This window comes from Mustelus asterias, chromosome 2 (genome assembly GCF_964213995.1).
Source record: "Mustelus asterias chromosome 2, sMusAst1.hap1.1, whole genome shotgun sequence".
Lineage (NCBI taxonomy): Eukaryota > Metazoa > Chordata > Chondrichthyes > Carcharhiniformes > Triakidae > Mustelus > Mustelus asterias.
In genome coordinates this window covers 42,128,916-42,145,363 of record NC_135802.1, presented here as the reverse complement: position 1 = coordinate 42,145,363, position 16,448 = coordinate 42,128,916, and the positions used below count along the sequence as shown (strand labels likewise).

Genomic DNA, 16,448 nt, shown 5'->3' with positions numbered 1-16,448 from the left:
TTATTCCTTCTCTTTTCACTTTCTCCTTTTTCTACTCCTTCCTCTTGCTTGTTGCTGCAAAATGTCCCCTCTCCCTCCCCATTGTTTGAAGTGTTCAGACTGCCGTGTGAGGGAAGTTCAGTCAGAGTATGCCAGAGACATTTTAGGGGCATTGCACAAAAGAAGGGATAACTATCACTCAGATCGGCCACAATCACAAGGTGACACCAACCATATCCGCCAGCCCTGGCACGCTTACCTGACAGTGACTGCGGGGAGTTGTCTTCTGGGTCAGCAAAGAGACAGATGCAGAACCACTCCATCTGCCACAAGAGCACCTACAGCTATGATGCAGCATAAGGCCAGCACAGCCAGTGACAGGATGGTCAGCCGTGGTTTGATGGCAGTAAAGAGAGGCACGCAACCATCTCTTGCAGCGCCACCTCCAATTCAGCAGCTACAAACAGAAAGTGAAATGGCGGCAGTTCTGCCATTTCCCTGCGGACTTAAGCCTGCACCCTGTGTTTCCCTTGACTCCAATCTGGCCTCCTCATTTCCTAGCCCTGTGTGTCGTCAACCACACTAAAGGTTGCTAATCGGTTGCAATGCTTTTTGATGCCCTGAGGTGATGGTTTCATTATATTATCGCGAGAAACTCAACTCATGTTCTGGGACCGGGGTCCGAATCCCGCCATGGCAGGTGGTGAAATTTGACTTCAGCAAAACATATCTGGAATTAAGAATCGACTGATGACCATGAAATAATTGTCAATTATCAGGAAAACCTATCTGGCTCACTAATGTCCTTGAGGGAAGGAAATCTGCCGTCTTTACCTGGTCTGGCCTACATGAGACTCCAGAGCCACAGCAATGTGGTTGAATCTCAACCGCCCTCTGAACAAGGACAACTAGGGATGGGCAATAAATTCTGACCAGCCAGCGACGTCTATGTCCCACGAATGAATTAAAAAAAACAAAAGGCTGGATTTTACGAGAGGCTGCGGACCCGCCTACTCTGGCTAGAAAATCATTAAAGCAGTGTTATTTGCTTTAAGGCAAGATTTGCACCTTTAACTCTGGAGGAAATCCCACCTTAGAGATCTGCCAGCCAACTGGATGGCCAGCAGCTCGTGCAGTGCCAGTGGAAATCCTGGCCAATGCTGGGAAATGATGTGGAAATGCCGGCGTTGGACTGGGGTAAACACAGTAAGAAGTCTGACAACACCAGGTTAAAGCCCAACAGGTTTATTTGGTAGCAAAAGCCACCAGCTTTCGGAACAGGCTGTTCCTTCATCAGGTGGGTGGGAGTTCTGATCACAAACAGGGCACAAAGACACAAACTCCATTTACATGAATAATGATTGGAATGTGAGTCTTTACAGCTAATCAATTCTTAAAGGTACAGACAATGTGAGTGGAGGGAGCATTAAGCACAGGTTAAAGAGATGTGTATTGTCTCCAGACAGGACAGCTCATGAGATTTTGCACATCCAGGCAAGTTGTGGGGGTTACAGATAGTGTGACATGAACCCAATATCCCGGTTGAGGCCGTCCTCATGTGTGCGGAACCTGGCTATCAGTCTCTGCTCAGCGACTCAGTGACATGGTGAACAATCACTGAAACAACTATATGATGACATCAACAAGTTCCATCCCACCATCAGACTCACCATGGACTACTCTCCGGAATCGCTTGCATTCTTGGACACACGCATCTCCATTAAGGACAGTCACCTCAGCACCTCACTGTACCGCAAGCCCACGGATAACCTCACGATGCTCCACTTCTCCAGCTTCCACCCGAAACACGTTAAAGAAGCCATCCCCTACGGACAAGCCCTCCATATACACAGGATCTGCTCGGATGAGGAGGATCGCAACAGACACCTCCAGACGCTGAAAGATGCCCTCATAAGAACAGGATATGGCGCTCGACTCATCGATTGACAGTTCCGACGCGCCACAGCGAAAAACCGCACCGACCTCCTCAGAAGACAAACACGGGACACGGTGGACAGAGTACCCTTCGTCGTCCAGTACTTTCCCGGAGCGGAGAAGCTACGACATCTCCTCTGGAGCCTTCAACATGTCATTGATGAAGAGGAACATCTCGCTAAGGCCATCCCCACACCCCCACTTCTTGCCTTCAAACAACCGCACAACCTCAACAGACCATTGTCCGCAGCAAACTACCCAGCCTTCAGGAGAACAGTGACCATGGCACCACACAACCCTGCCACAGCAACCTCCGCAAGATGTGCCGGATCATCGACACGGATGCCATCATCTCACACGAGAACACCATCCACCAGGTACATACTCTTGCAACTCGGCCAACGTTGTCTACCTGATACGCTGCAGGAAAGGATGTCCCGAGGCATGGTACATTGGGGAAACCATGCAGATGCTACGACAACGGATGAATGAACACCGCTCGACAATCACCAGGCAAGACTGTTCTCTTCCTGTTGGGGAGCACTTCAGCGGTCATGGGCATTCAGCCTCTGATCTCCGGGTAAGCGTTCTCCAAGGCAGCCTTCACGACACACGACAGCGCAGAGTCACTGAGCAGAGATGGATAGCCAGGTTCCGCACACATGAGGACAGCCTCAACCGGGATATTGGGTTCATGTCACACTATCTGTAACCCCCACAACTTGCCTGGATGTGCAAAATCTCACGAGCTGTCCTGTCTGGAGACAATACACATCTCTTTAACCTGTGCTTAATGCTCCCTCCATTCACATTGTCTGTACCTTTAAGAATTGATCAGCTGTAAAGACTCACATTCTAATCATTATTCATGTAAATTGAGTTTGTGTCTTTGTGCCCTGTTTGTGCTCAGAACTCCCACCCACCTGATGAAGGAACAGCCTGTTCCGAAAGCGAGTGGCTTTTGCGACCAAATAAACCTGTTGGACTTTAACCTGGTGTTGTTAGACCTCTTACAATCCTGGGAAATACAGACTGTCCCACTATGCAGAGGAGCCCAGGGAAGTCATTAAGTAGCCTCTCATCTACCAGCTTCCTTTGACATGAAACAGAAATTCGGCACTAAAGTTAAAAGAAATGCTGTTTCCTATTTTTAGATTGGATTTTCATGCTAAAAGAAGACAATTAAAATGGCTGATTCCTCTGTCTGGGAGTTACCCCCAGCAGGCCCCAGAACATAATGATTATCAGTTCCGAGAATGTCACACATTCTCTTTTTAAAAAAACACCTTCTGTTTACGGACATGTGTCAAGAGGAAAGTCTGTGCTATTTGAACTGATCTCTTCTTGTCCTAACACAAGCAACATTCATGCCACACAAATACCAGACAATGACCATCTCCAACAAGAGAGAATCTGTTCTTGACATTAAATGGCATTACCATTTATGAATCCCCCACTATCAACATCCTGGAGTTACCGTTGACCAGAAATTGAACTGGACTAGCCACATAAGGACTGTGGCTACAAGAGTAGATCAGAGACTGGGAATTCTATAGTGACTAACTAACCTCCTTATTCATAGAAACTAGAAGCAGGAGTAGGCCATTTGGCCATCCGAGCCTGCTCCGCCATTCATTTTGATCATGGCTCATCATCAAATTCAATATCCTGATTCCCCCCTTGCCCCATATCCCTTGATCCCTTGAGCCCCGAGAGCTATATCTAATTTGTTCTTGAAATCAGACAATGTTTTGGCCTCAACTACGTTCTGTGGTAGTGAATTCCACACATTCACCACCCTCTGGGTGAAAAGATTTCTCCTCACCTCAGTTCTAAAAGGTTTACCCCTTATCCCCAAACTATGACCCCCTAATCCTGGACACCCCCACCACTGCTGACATTCTTTCTGAATCTATCTTGTCTAACCCTGTTTGAATTGTATAAGTTTCTATGAGATCCCCTCTCACTCTTCCAAATTCCAGCTTAGTCTCTCCTCATGTGACAGACCTGCCATCCCCAGAATCAGCCTGGAAACCTTTGCTGTACTCCCTCTATAGCAAGGACACCCTTCCTCAGATAAGGACACCAAAGCTGCACACAATACTCCAGCTGTGGCCTCACCAACGACCTATACAATTGCAGCAAAATATCCCCATCCCTATATTCAAATCCACTCTCTATAAAGGCCAACATGCTATTTTCCTTCTTTACTGCCTGCTGTACCTGCGCGCCTACTTTCAGCGACTGATGCACAAGGACTCCAAGGTCTCGTTGAGTATCCACCTTTCTCAATTCTCAAATAATAATCTGTCTTCCTATTATTGCTACCAAGGTGGACTCCTCAAAGCCTGTCCATCATCTACAAAGCACAAGTCAGGAGTGTGATGGAATACTCTCCACTTGCCTGGATGAGTGCAGCTCCAAAAACACTCAAGAAGCTCGACACCATCCAGAATAAAGCAACCGGCCTGATTGGCACCCTTTACTCAAACATTCACTCCCTCCACCACTAACAGACAGTGGCAGCAGTGTGTACCATCTACAGATGCACTGCTGCAACTTGCCAAGGCTCTTTCGACAGCACCTTCCACACCTGTGACCTCTAGGCTGCACTTGGGAACACCACCACCTACAGGTTCCCCTCCAAGTCACTCACCATCCTGATTAGGAATAATTTTGTTATTGTTGCCGGCTCAAAATCCTGGAGCCCCCTTCTTAACAGCACTGTGGGTGCGCCTACACCTCAGCGACTGCACCAGTTCAAGAAGGTGACTCACCCACAGCTTAGAAAGTGCAATTAGAGATGGGCAATAAATGCTGGCCAAGCCAGCAATGTCCATTAGTGGGACTCCTCAACCCCATCTTCAGTGGGTGACCGTTGTGTCCAAGGAGCCAGTCGCTAACTCTGCTTCAATATGTGAAGATCTCAGGGAGGTTTGATTGGCGCAAGTTGAAAGCTCCATGGCAGCTCAGTGAAACTGCTCCAGCAGGTCCCTGGAAGGAGGAAGTGGTGAAGTAGGTAAAGGCAATAGTGTCTTTGAAGGTCGCTGGAAATGCATGGCCGCTTGGTCCACTTGACAGGAAGGCTTACAATCATAGAATCCCTACAGCGCAGAAGGAGGCCATTCAGCCCATTGAGTCTGCACCAATCACAATCCCACCCAGGCCCTATTCCCGTAACCCCTCATATTTACCCTGCTAATCCCCTGACACAAGGTCAATTTAGCATGGCCAATCAACCTAACTCGCACATCTTTGTGGGAGGAAACCAGAGCACCCGGAGGAAACCCATGCAGACACGGGGAGAATGTGCAAATTCCACACAGACAGTGACCCGAGGCTGGAATCGAAGCCGGGGTCCCTAGTGCTCTGAGACAGCAGTGCTAACCACTGTGCCACCGTGCTGCTTCTTCCAAATGGCTGCGAACGATGCTGACACTGCTGCATCATGTTTCGGAAGCTTCAACACTCCCTGTAGACACAGTGTCTGGAGTCTGAGCTCCTGCTAGTGAGACATTTATGTTCATCTTCTGTCCCCTGTGGAGTCACGAGCGGGTAAGAAAAAGACTGATGCTCATGCTGCTTATCTGATTCCTCAAATGAGATCCAAGGTAAAGCAGCTCTCATGCTGATTTATATGCTGAAAGCCTGAAATAAAAACAGAAAATGCTGGATAAACTGAGCGGGTCTGGCAGCACTCGTGGAGAGAGAACAGAGTTAACAGTTGTTAAATGGACTCGAAACATTAACTGTGTTTCTCTCTCCACAGATGCTGCCAGACCTGCTGAGTTTATCCAGCATTTTGTGTTTCATTTCTGATTTCCAGCATCTTTTAATTTAGAGGCAAAGCGTGAATCAGTGCATTAACTTCAAAGTAGCGGAAATCATCTTCAAAGCAATAAAAGTACATTCTCAGATCAGGTCCTGAGATTATTGACGAGTTCTACAGAACATCTGAAACCTGTGCCCACGCAGTTAAAACAGCTGCAACCGCCACTCCAGTTGGGTGGGCCAGTGGGGGGAGCAACAGGTGGTATCCCATGTGCAACCAATTGAGGTTAAAGGTGAAAGTTCTCGGGTTGCTGCCAGCTTCCTAATAATTCCTAATTTTGTCTTTTAAGTCAAGCGTCCGCTTCTAAACCCAATCAATGTTTCAGATTTAACATCTGCACCCATCACCTCCAACCCCACGTAATCAGCTTTTGTATGATACCCATCTCTATATCTCCACCACCACTCAGTACACCAACTTAGTACACAGGGCAGCACAGTGGTTAGCACTGCAGCCTCACAGCGTCAGGGACCCAGGTTCGATTCCTGGCTTGGGTCTCTGTCTGTGTGGAGTTTGCACATTCTCCCCATGTCTGCGTGGGTTTCCTCCGGGTGCTCCGGTTTCCTCCCACACTCCAAAAGACGCGCTGGTTAGGTGCAGTGGCCGTGCTAAATTCTCCCTCAGTGTACCCAAACAGGCACTGGAGTGTGGCGACTAGGGGATTTTCATCGTTACTTCATTGCAGTGTTAATGTAAGCCTACTTGTGACACTAATAAATAAACTTTTTAAAATAGGAGTAGATTTCCAACTTCACTACCTAGTCAACAACCTGCTAGAGTAGATCCATTATAGATTCCCCATCACCTTGTCCGATTCTTATTCATAACTGACATGCTGCAGTGTTTCAGGGAGAAGTGGCCAGACGATGAGACGAGTGTTCAGGGTTACAGAACATGTGGTGGTTTCTAGCTTCCCAACATTTCTCACAATTCTTGGGACAAGCCGTTTGACAACACAGAGGCAGTGGAGGTGTTCAAAGAGGAGCTGGAGAATTAGGCCTGGGCATCATCAGTGTACATGTGTAAGCTGAGCCCATGATAAGGAGGGGATAATAACACAACGCAGTGACCGTCACAGAGGACACCATTTCAGTGCTGTGGCAGGTGCGGAAATGCATTTGTCGGAAAGATAGGCAGACATGGGTGACACGGTGGCACAGTGCTTCGCACTGCTGCCTCACAGCACCAGAGACCGAGGTTCAATTCCAGCCTGGGGTCACTGTCTGTGTGGAGTTTCCACGTTCTCCCCACATCTGCGTGGGTTTCCTCCGGGTGCTCCGGTTTCCTCCCACAGTCCAAAGATGTGCGGGTTACGTTAATTGGCCCTGCTAAATTGCCATTCTGTGTCAGGGGGATTAATAGAGTAAATATGTGGGGTTACGAGGAGAGGGCCTGGGTTGGATTGTTGTAGGTGTAGGCTCGATGGTCCAAATGGCCTCCTTTTGCACTGTGGTGATTCTATATTTGTAAGGCCACAGCCCATTCATTAATATGGAAAAAAAAACCCTGTAAAATAAAGTGATGAGCACACAAAGCTATGTATAAGCATTCCAACAGGAGTCGACTTGTTAAATAGCCTGTTTACAGTCTTTTTGACATTGACCCATGATTAATTGCCAACATACAAGACAATATCTAATGGTTTAGCAATATGCTACAGAGCTGTGCAATCAACACATGAAATTATATATGAACTTCTTTAGATTGGAGTAAGAGTTATCAATCTGAAAGACTTTTAATTCTAAAATGATATTTCTCTTTACAGGTTTACGCTGGCTTCAAGCCTTCACAGTGATTGGATGCTCATGCTGTTCTTTGCTCACACCCATCTGACCATGACTGTCACTCTGGGCTTGCTTCTGATCCCTAAGGTACTGTCAGCGTTCCTCAGTCTCTGCCACCGAACGCCTTTCAAATACAATATTTATTATCATGTGGTTTAGACCGATGTCAGATAACTTGCTTCATAAATCACATCATGGTAATCAGATCAGAATCAGAGTAGTTAATACTTTCAGGTTGCTTGACTCAGACATAAGATAGCAGATCCTACTGGCACACCAATTCAAAATGTAAATTAGCAGCAGATATGTGTATGTCCGAACTGCTGCTTTGTAATTTTCACATTGTTCTTTGTGGCCTAATTACAGTTAGAGCAAAATAAAACAATTCAAAGCGATACTTTGAATACTGTGCTTTGCAATTCATAGAATCATAGAATCCCTACAGTGCAGAAGGAGGACATTCGGCCCATCAAACCTGCACTGACAACAATCCCACCCAGGTTGTATTCCCGCAAACCCACGTGCTGCCACCCAGGGTGGCACGCTGACACAGTGGTTCGCACCACTGACTCAAAACTTCAGGGACCTGGCTTCGAAACCCAGGCCAGGACGTGCAAACTCCACACAGACAGTCACCCGAGGCCGGAATCGAACCCGAGTCCCTGGCCTGTGAGGCAGCCATGCTAACCACTGTGCCACCGTGCCACCCGAGTCGTAAAGCACATTTCCCAAAACTACCCAGGGAAATTACTGAGGGTTCACGTGTTTCTGAAATAATTTGCAGTGGGATAGAATTAGATGTGCATTTTCAGTAAACATCCATTAACATATCCAAGGTGTGGATAGACTGGATAACTGAAGCATTTCACTGCAGATCAGGCCTAATAACCTTCTGTTTCATCTTCAGTTTTATCCTGATTCATCTGGTTGTTTAGTGCCACTGTGAAACTCAATTTAGTGCCTGTAATAGGATTATTATGTTGTTTATTGAAAACAGAAAATTAATTCAACTTTATTAACTTCATCATTGCTGATGCGACTGGCTTCCAGGATAAAAGGCACAAACCATTCATTTCACTGACATCTTGGTTCATTCCAGTTTTGGGCCAAAATTTTCACCCCCAGGCCAGGACATAGCATTATAGAATCCTACAATGCAGAAGGAGGCCATTAGGCCCATCGAGTCTGCACTGATCACAATCCCACCCAGGCCCTATCCCCATAACCCCATGCATTTACCCTAGCTGGTCCCCCTGACACTAATGGGCAATTTAGCATGGCCAATGCACCTAACCCGCACATCTTTTGACTGTAGGAGGAAACCCATGCAGACACGGGGATAATGTGCAAACTCCACACAGATAATGACCCAAGGCTGGGAATCGAACTCGGGTCCCTGGCGCTGTGAGACGACAGTGCTAACCATGTGCCACCGTGCCGCAGGGTCGGGACAATTCCTGGTTCCGCACACCCAATCCAGGAGGAAGTTCTCTGGAACTTTGGGTTGGTGGGGTGGGTGAAAATAGCAATCATGGCTGGCGACTCTGGAAACAGTGTGGGAGCTGTCAGTTGTGGAGGCGGATTGGACAGGCGGCCTGTTTCGGTACATCAGCACTTTGTCCAAAATTCTTAAAAAGCGATGAAACGTAAAACAGTCCTCAACCCTCACACCGCCTCACCCATCCACACACACTCCTCATGCTTCATCCATGTCACCCCCATGCCATGGACCCACCTCCATAACCTCTCTGCCAACCTATGTCCCTCTTCCCACCCCCATGGCCCTTTATAGCCCCATGCCAATTTAGTGAAAAACAATGCCTCCGATCCACCACCCTTTGCCTATTCACTACATTTATATTCCTTTATGGAAACAATAGTTTCATTCAAGTGCTTAAACCCTTATAAAAATAAATATTGGAAATCATAGTCCCACTTCAAAGAGTCTAGAACCACTTGCAGCTGTCAATCAAACTGAAATGCAGGCACCTACTATGATAAGGAAGGTTGTGAAATCAGTCATGCAGCACTAATCCAGTAATGATAACCCTCAAGCATATATTCATGCTGAGGACAGTGGGCGATATAAACACAGTGAGCAAGAGTAAGAGTTCACTCTGAGGAGTCACCGAGAACAGCAGGGGATAGAAGCTGCTTGGAGCAGTGCGGGAGGAGAATGATGAACTCGGTATGAAGCAGGGTGTGAAGAGAGAGGTGAGCCCAGAATGGAGCAGCAGAAGGAGAGCGGTGAACCCAGAGTGAAGCAGCGCAGGAGGAGAGCGGTGAACCCAGAGTGAAGCAGCGCAGGAGGAGAGCAGTGAACCCAGAGTGAAGCAGCGCAGGAGGAGAGCGGTGAACCCAGAGTGAAGCAGCGCAGAAGGAGAGCGGTGAACCCAGAGTGAAGCAGCGCAGGAGGAGAGCGGTGAACCCAGAGTGAAGCAGCGCAGGAGGAGAGCAGTGAACCCAGAGTGAAGCAGCGCAGGAGGAGAGCAGTGAACCCAGAGTGAAGCAGCGCAGGAGGAGAGCGGTGAACCCAGAGTGAAGCAGCGCAGGAGGAGAGCAGTGAACCCAGTCAAATTCAGTGCTTGGGCCACCGCATGCCGAACGAAATCGAATTTTTCCAAACTAACCCACAGGCTAGTGCCTCCCTCATGGGCTCATGAGGCCACCACTGTAGCCCAGTCCATCATGCAAACCAGCCTCCCATCCATTGACTCTGTCTACACTTCCCACTGCCTCAGCAAAGCAGCCAGCATAATTAAGGACCCCACGCACCCCGGACATTCTCTCTTCCACCTTCTTCCGTCGGGAAAAAAATACAAAAGTCTGAGGTCATGTACCAACCGACTCAAGAACAGCTTCTTCCCTGCTACTGTCAGACTTTTGAATGGACTTACCTTGCATTAAGTTGATCTTTCTCTACACCCTAGCTATAATTGTAACACTACATTCTGCGCTCTCTCGTTTCCTTCTCTACGAACAATAATAAATCAAATCAAATCAGGTCAAACAACAGAATGGATTGCTGATGTCCTGCAATCACTGCTCGGGAGTTCAGATATTTCCACATTGACATTTCACAAGCGCTAGCGGGCAGGGGAAGGTCAGCTCAAGGAACAAGGTGGTGGTTACACCTTCCAGAAAGATAAACCAGAAGAGGCTCGCCGTCCACACTGGGTTGACTTCACCATTAAAAATAAACCAGTTGGCCATCTTAGAGACTCCCCTTGCAAGGTAAACAAACACCTCATGACTCTTTGGCTCACCCTAGCCCAGAACCAGTGTGCTACAGTCCTCGACGCAGACGCCCCAACAGCGAAGCTACAGACAAGCCCAAAGAGGAGTTTTGCTCCAGCCTCAAACAATCCTTGGCCCAGAGTCCCAATGGACAACAAGCTGAATCTTCTTGATTACTTCAACACTAGAGTTGGAAAGGACACAGATCTCTGGAGAGGTATAATTGGCTGAGAGAGATAGAGAACACCAGCAGTACCCTACTCCTGACAAAATGACTAGAACATGGCCTTGTCAATACCAACAACTCATTCTGTCAGAGACACGAATACAAGGTGTCACGGTAACCCCCTTGCTGCAAGCACTGGCACCTGCTCAACCATACCATTGTCCAAGTGAGGGACCTCAAGGATGTGCGTTATCACCTGCACCATGCCAGGAGTCTGTGACTGCTGGAGGGATGGACCACCATCTAATCTGTGATCAACATCAACGTAGTGACAGACAACTGGAAAATCAACCCAGAGGCACTCAATGACCCTGGCATGGGAGTCCTTTCAGCCAGCACCTCAGTACCAACCTGGCAACCCCTGGTGACCCAGAGACATTGAGGTCGGGATTTTCCAGCCGCGCTCTCCCCCAGACCAAAAAATCCCGCTCGGTGTCAACGAACCTTTGCACAGTCTGTGTCCCGCCCGCTATGATTCCTTTGGGGGGCAGAATGGGAAAGTTCAGCCCAGGGTGTTCACAGTGCCTGGTCTTCTCTCGAGGTTTCCATAACAGCAGCTGTATTGAGACACCACATAAACAAGCAATACGATGATTTCTAATCCAAGATTTTACTCGGCTCCTACTCAAGGCAGCCCCTTTAGGATATGAAAGGTTGTTCTCTATTGCAACAATGTGAGCATTCATGACAAGTTCTCCAACTGTGCCAAAGGTCTACACCACTGAAGGCTCCATTGCAAATACCACAGGAGTCAGAATCATAGAATCATACAGTGCAGAAAAGGCCCTTCGGCCCATCGAATCTGCACCGACACGTGAAACACCTGACCTCCCCCTAATCCCATTTACCAGCACTTGGCCCGTAGCCTTGCTTCTTGCTACTTACTCAATGGTAATACATGAAACCGGTCATTCATTACAGTGCAGATCCAGACAGAAGCAAGTGAGTCGATCCCATTCAAACATCAAATCCTCAGATCACCTACGTTTCTTGCTGTGTAGGCAGTGCTGTGCTAGACCTATACACCTAGGTAACACTTGGACAGTGGGATAGCATGCATTATGTGAACAGCATAGTATGAGTGCTAACCTTGAGGGGATTCTTCACTGCACTACATCCTGGCACGGTGGAGGAACAGCAGGTCGATACTCAAATAAATCTCTTTCGATGCCTTCTTCAGTTTTTCTTGTCTATTTCCCCATATGCTGATTCGTTCCAATTTTTTCAATTAGTGGAAAACATCAGCTTCGTGAAGGATTTGAAAGTTTTAACCAGCGCTGCTGAGCTTTCTGACCATTGGGAAAACTTTAGCAAATCACTGGAGGAGACAAATTGCCGAGATGTTTTAGATAATCAAGGAATAGATTTGAAACTTGTGATCAATTTAGCTCCACATCTGCATATTGAACTGAGTGCAGGTGGTCAGGGATTAGAAACACGGGATTCTGCAGGTAGATCACTCAGTTCTCTCAGGGTCTTCATTTTAAGATAATCAGTGTAGAACTATTTGAAAATGGCAGACAAGTTCCTGGGGACCAAGATTCTAGCTCATCATATCATTGAGTGAGATATGAACAACACTGGAGCAAAAATAAAAATGTGCAAGTATCCATCAGGGTAACTGCCACATCCATGGTAACAAGGTCACATGGCTGAGCAGTCTAAGGCACTGGATTAAGGCTCCAGTCTCTGCAGAGGCGTGGATTCGAATCACACCACTACCACAATTGATTTGAGTTAGGGCTGCACAGTGGTTAGCACTTCTGCCTCATAGCTCCAGGGCCCTGGGTTTAATTCCTGGCTTGGGTTACTGTCTGTATGGAGTCTGCAAGTTCTCTCCGTGTTCACATGGGTTTCTTTCGGGTGCTCCGGTTTCCTCCCACACTCCTAAGATGTGCGGGTTAGGTGCATTGGCCATGCTAAATTGCCCCTTAGTGTCCCAGGATACGTAGGTTAGAGGGATTAATGGGGTAAATATGTGGGTTATGGGGATAGGGCCTAGGTGGGATTGTTATCAGTGCAGATTCGATGGGCCGAATGGCCTCCTGCACTGTAGGCTTTCTATGATTCAGTATAAACATCTGGAAGCAGCTTTCCACATGTCGGGACAGAACAGGGGATTTGGAGAATTCAGCCTCATTAGAATCTTCAAAGTCTGCTGGATAGGAAGTTGGTTATAAGCAAGAGCAGTGGTTCATTCATCTTTTTCAAACTGCATGAATGTGAGCATGGCGGTGCAGGAGTCACTGTTGGGACATTTTGTCCTTACTCAAAACATAATGATCTGGACCTGGGTTTAGAGGCACAATGTTAAATATTGCGAATGACACAGAAATAAAGAGAATGATTGAAGAGAATTTTGGGTGGCACAATGGTTATTACTGCTGCCTCACAGCATCAGGGATCCGGGTTCAATTCCGGCCTCAGGTGACTCTCTGAGTTTGCACATTCTCCCCGTGTCTGTGTGGGTTTCCTCTGGATGCTCCAGTTTCTTCCCAAACTCCAAAGATGTGCGGGTTAAGTTGATTGGCCATGCTAAATTCTCCATTAGTGTCAGGGGGACTAGCTGGATAAATACGTGGGGTTATGGGGATAGAGCCTGAGTGGGATTGTTGTCGGTGCAGACTCAATGGACCAAATGGCCTCCTTCTGCACTGTAGGAATTCTATGATTCTATGATTTTTCTATGATTAACTGTGAAGAAGGTTACAAGCAGCTTCAAGAGCATATGGATACCTTAGTATAGGCAGGGAGAAGTGGGATAGTGGTAATGTCACTGGACTACGAATCCAGAGACCTGGGCTAATGTCCTGAAGACACATGTTCAAATACCCTATGGCAGCTGGTGGAATTTGAATTCAATTAATAAAAAATCTGGAATACAAAACTAGTCTTAGTAATGGTGACCATGAAACTATCTTTTTGTTTACTTGTAAAAACCCACCTGGTTCACTGAAGTCCATGAGGGAAAGCAATCTGCTATCGCTCCCTGGTGTGTGACTCTAAACCCACAGCAATGTGGTTAACTCTTAACTGCCCTCTCAAACAAGCTACACAGTTCATGGGCAATTGAGGATGGGCAATAAATGCTGGCCTCTCCAGCAACACCCAGATCCCATGAAAGCTTAGGAAAAAACAGATGTTGGATGGAATTTAATGCAGAGAAATGTGAAGTGATACCAAGTTGTAAGAATATGAATCTCATTTATCTGTAATGTGGAGATGCCGGCGTTGGACTGGGGTGGGCACAGTAAGAAGTCTCACAACACCAGGTTAAAGTCCAACAGGTTTATTTCTCTGTGGAATGGTTAAGGTTAATATATATGCATTTAAGGAGAAACGAGTTAAATACGGGGGTGGGGAGTGTGGGGGAGAGATAGAAGGTTATGCTAATAGGGCAGATGAATTAAGATCATGGAGGCTCATATGGGGCATAAATGTTGGCACAGACCAGTTGGATCAAATGGTCTGTTTTTGTGCTGTAAAATTCTATGTAATTCTATAGAAGTTTAAAGCTTGTAAACACTGCCACTAAAAATGTCCCCTCTGCATGGTAGTTTACACATGATTGAATGAAGATGCACCATGCAAAGCAAATGTTTCTGGATGCAGAGAGGATGCATTAAAGTCCCATTCAGGATGCTGCTCCTTTGCTTGGCCTCTTGTAGCAACACTTGCAAAGCTGCATCAAGAGATGGAGCTTTCTCTTCCGCGTACCCCTGCCATTCCCAGCTTTCTACACAGCCAGATTGACACAGTCCCTTCAAACAGCAGCAGCTGCTGCAGACACACACATAATCCCACATCGCAATGGCAACCGGCTCTCGACAACAATCCCACTCAGGCCCAGGAGCATCTTGTGTATAATTAATCAGGTCAACATCACTAAGTCCAGCAAGGTCAGTCGAGCACAATCTCAACTAGCACAGGTTTCCAAATAGTCCGACCGCTACAGTGCGGGCAACGCAAAAATCTATTCTTATGTCCTTTTTTTTGCAGTGGTATTTTCATGTCATGCATTTTAATGAAGTGCACTTTTCTGTGTGTGAATGGTTGGCTTTGTAATTGGCTCATGGCATAATGAGGCAAACTCCTGGAGCTTGACTTTCAGACATGTATGAAATTATGCATGAGGTTATGAAGCCAACATCTGCTGCATTACAGGCCTGGGCCTCACAATGGTCTGTCGGATCACATGGGCACACTCATCACATGATCTTCAGACCGGTGCTGTGGCTTTTTGTAGCTTTTTCAAATTAAAACATGAAAAGGCTTAACCTGTGTTTGCAACCCATTGAAGCACGGCTGTTTTGCATTATCTGAGTGTAACCTGTGCACAACCCGTCTTAATTTGTCAGGATTGAAAAATATATTTTAAATTCTGTATACGTTGGGGCAGGGCTCATCCATTGATAATAATATTTTAGTATGTTGGCAATAATTAAATGGAAGAGGACAGCCCTTAATGAGATTTGTCAACTCCTGTAATATGTGTGTGTCGAGTTCAGGTGTATTCCTGTCACATGTTTTGCTATGTCAAGGTCAGATAGAGTGCAAGGCATAATTGTAGCGAAGCTAAAAGGCCTTTACGTAAAGCACAAGAGAGCAAGTTACTTTTCACTTGATTTGCAGGACAGGCTCTGCTATCATCAATTCAAGGATGTCCAATCCTGCATGCAGCCATTATTTACTTAGATTATAGAAACCGTGTTTACAAAAAAAAATGGGGAGTTAGAACTATGGAATGAGTAGACTTGGGAGCGCAGGGAGAAGGCGGGAGGAGTCACCAGGTAGCCAGCCACAACCCACTGATTTGTTACCCACCAATTTCACTGCTGTGCATTGTGCTCCATTGAGATGATTCCATCAGGAAAGGCAGCCTAGTAATTTCAGTCTACCATGTAAAACAATTTTAACCTGGGTTGAACTGTGGCTGCATGGATTTCCTTGGCTTTCTGGAACTCAGTAAGGAGTCTAACAACACCAGGTTAAAGTCCAACAGGTTTATTTGGTCGCAAACGCCACTAGCTTTCGGAGCGCTGCTCCTTCGTCAGGCGAATGGCAGATTCACTGGGCTCTGCATACTCACCAAATAAACCTGTTGGACTTTAACCTGGTGTTGTCAGACTCCTTACTGTGTTTACCCCAGTCCAACGCCGGCATCTCCACATCATATCTGGAACTCACCAGTGATGGTTGAGGGAGTTGGAGAAATGGCGGTCAAAAATTCCCTGAAGTAGCACAGTTAAATTCTTATGTGAAAAGCTTTTTCCTCATATTATCTGTTCAGCAAGGTTCATTTCCACACTTTGACCACTCTGGAAGTTTGTACATCCAATCCCTACACAGGGTGTACAGACAGAGTATCAGCTTCCTGGACATTGTTGGAAGATCAGTGTTTTGGGAGGCTCGGAGTCTTATATCAGGTGATGGCAGTTATTTGCAGCTCACTGGA

The 16,448-nt window shown here is 46.8% G+C and overlaps 1 protein-coding gene across 1 annotated transcript in view; it reads left to right on the top strand.

The window, feature by feature from the left end:
• Positions 1–16,448, top strand: part of gpr158a (G protein-coupled receptor 158a) — a 512,094-nt gene that overhangs the window by 477,695 nt on the left and 17,951 nt on the right. The window contains exon 9 of the mRNA XM_078200264.1: positions 7,512–7,617. Within this exon, the coding sequence (XP_078056390.1) occupies positions 7,512–7,617 (106 nt within the window). The remainder of the gene's footprint in view (positions 1–7,511; positions 7,618–16,448) is intronic.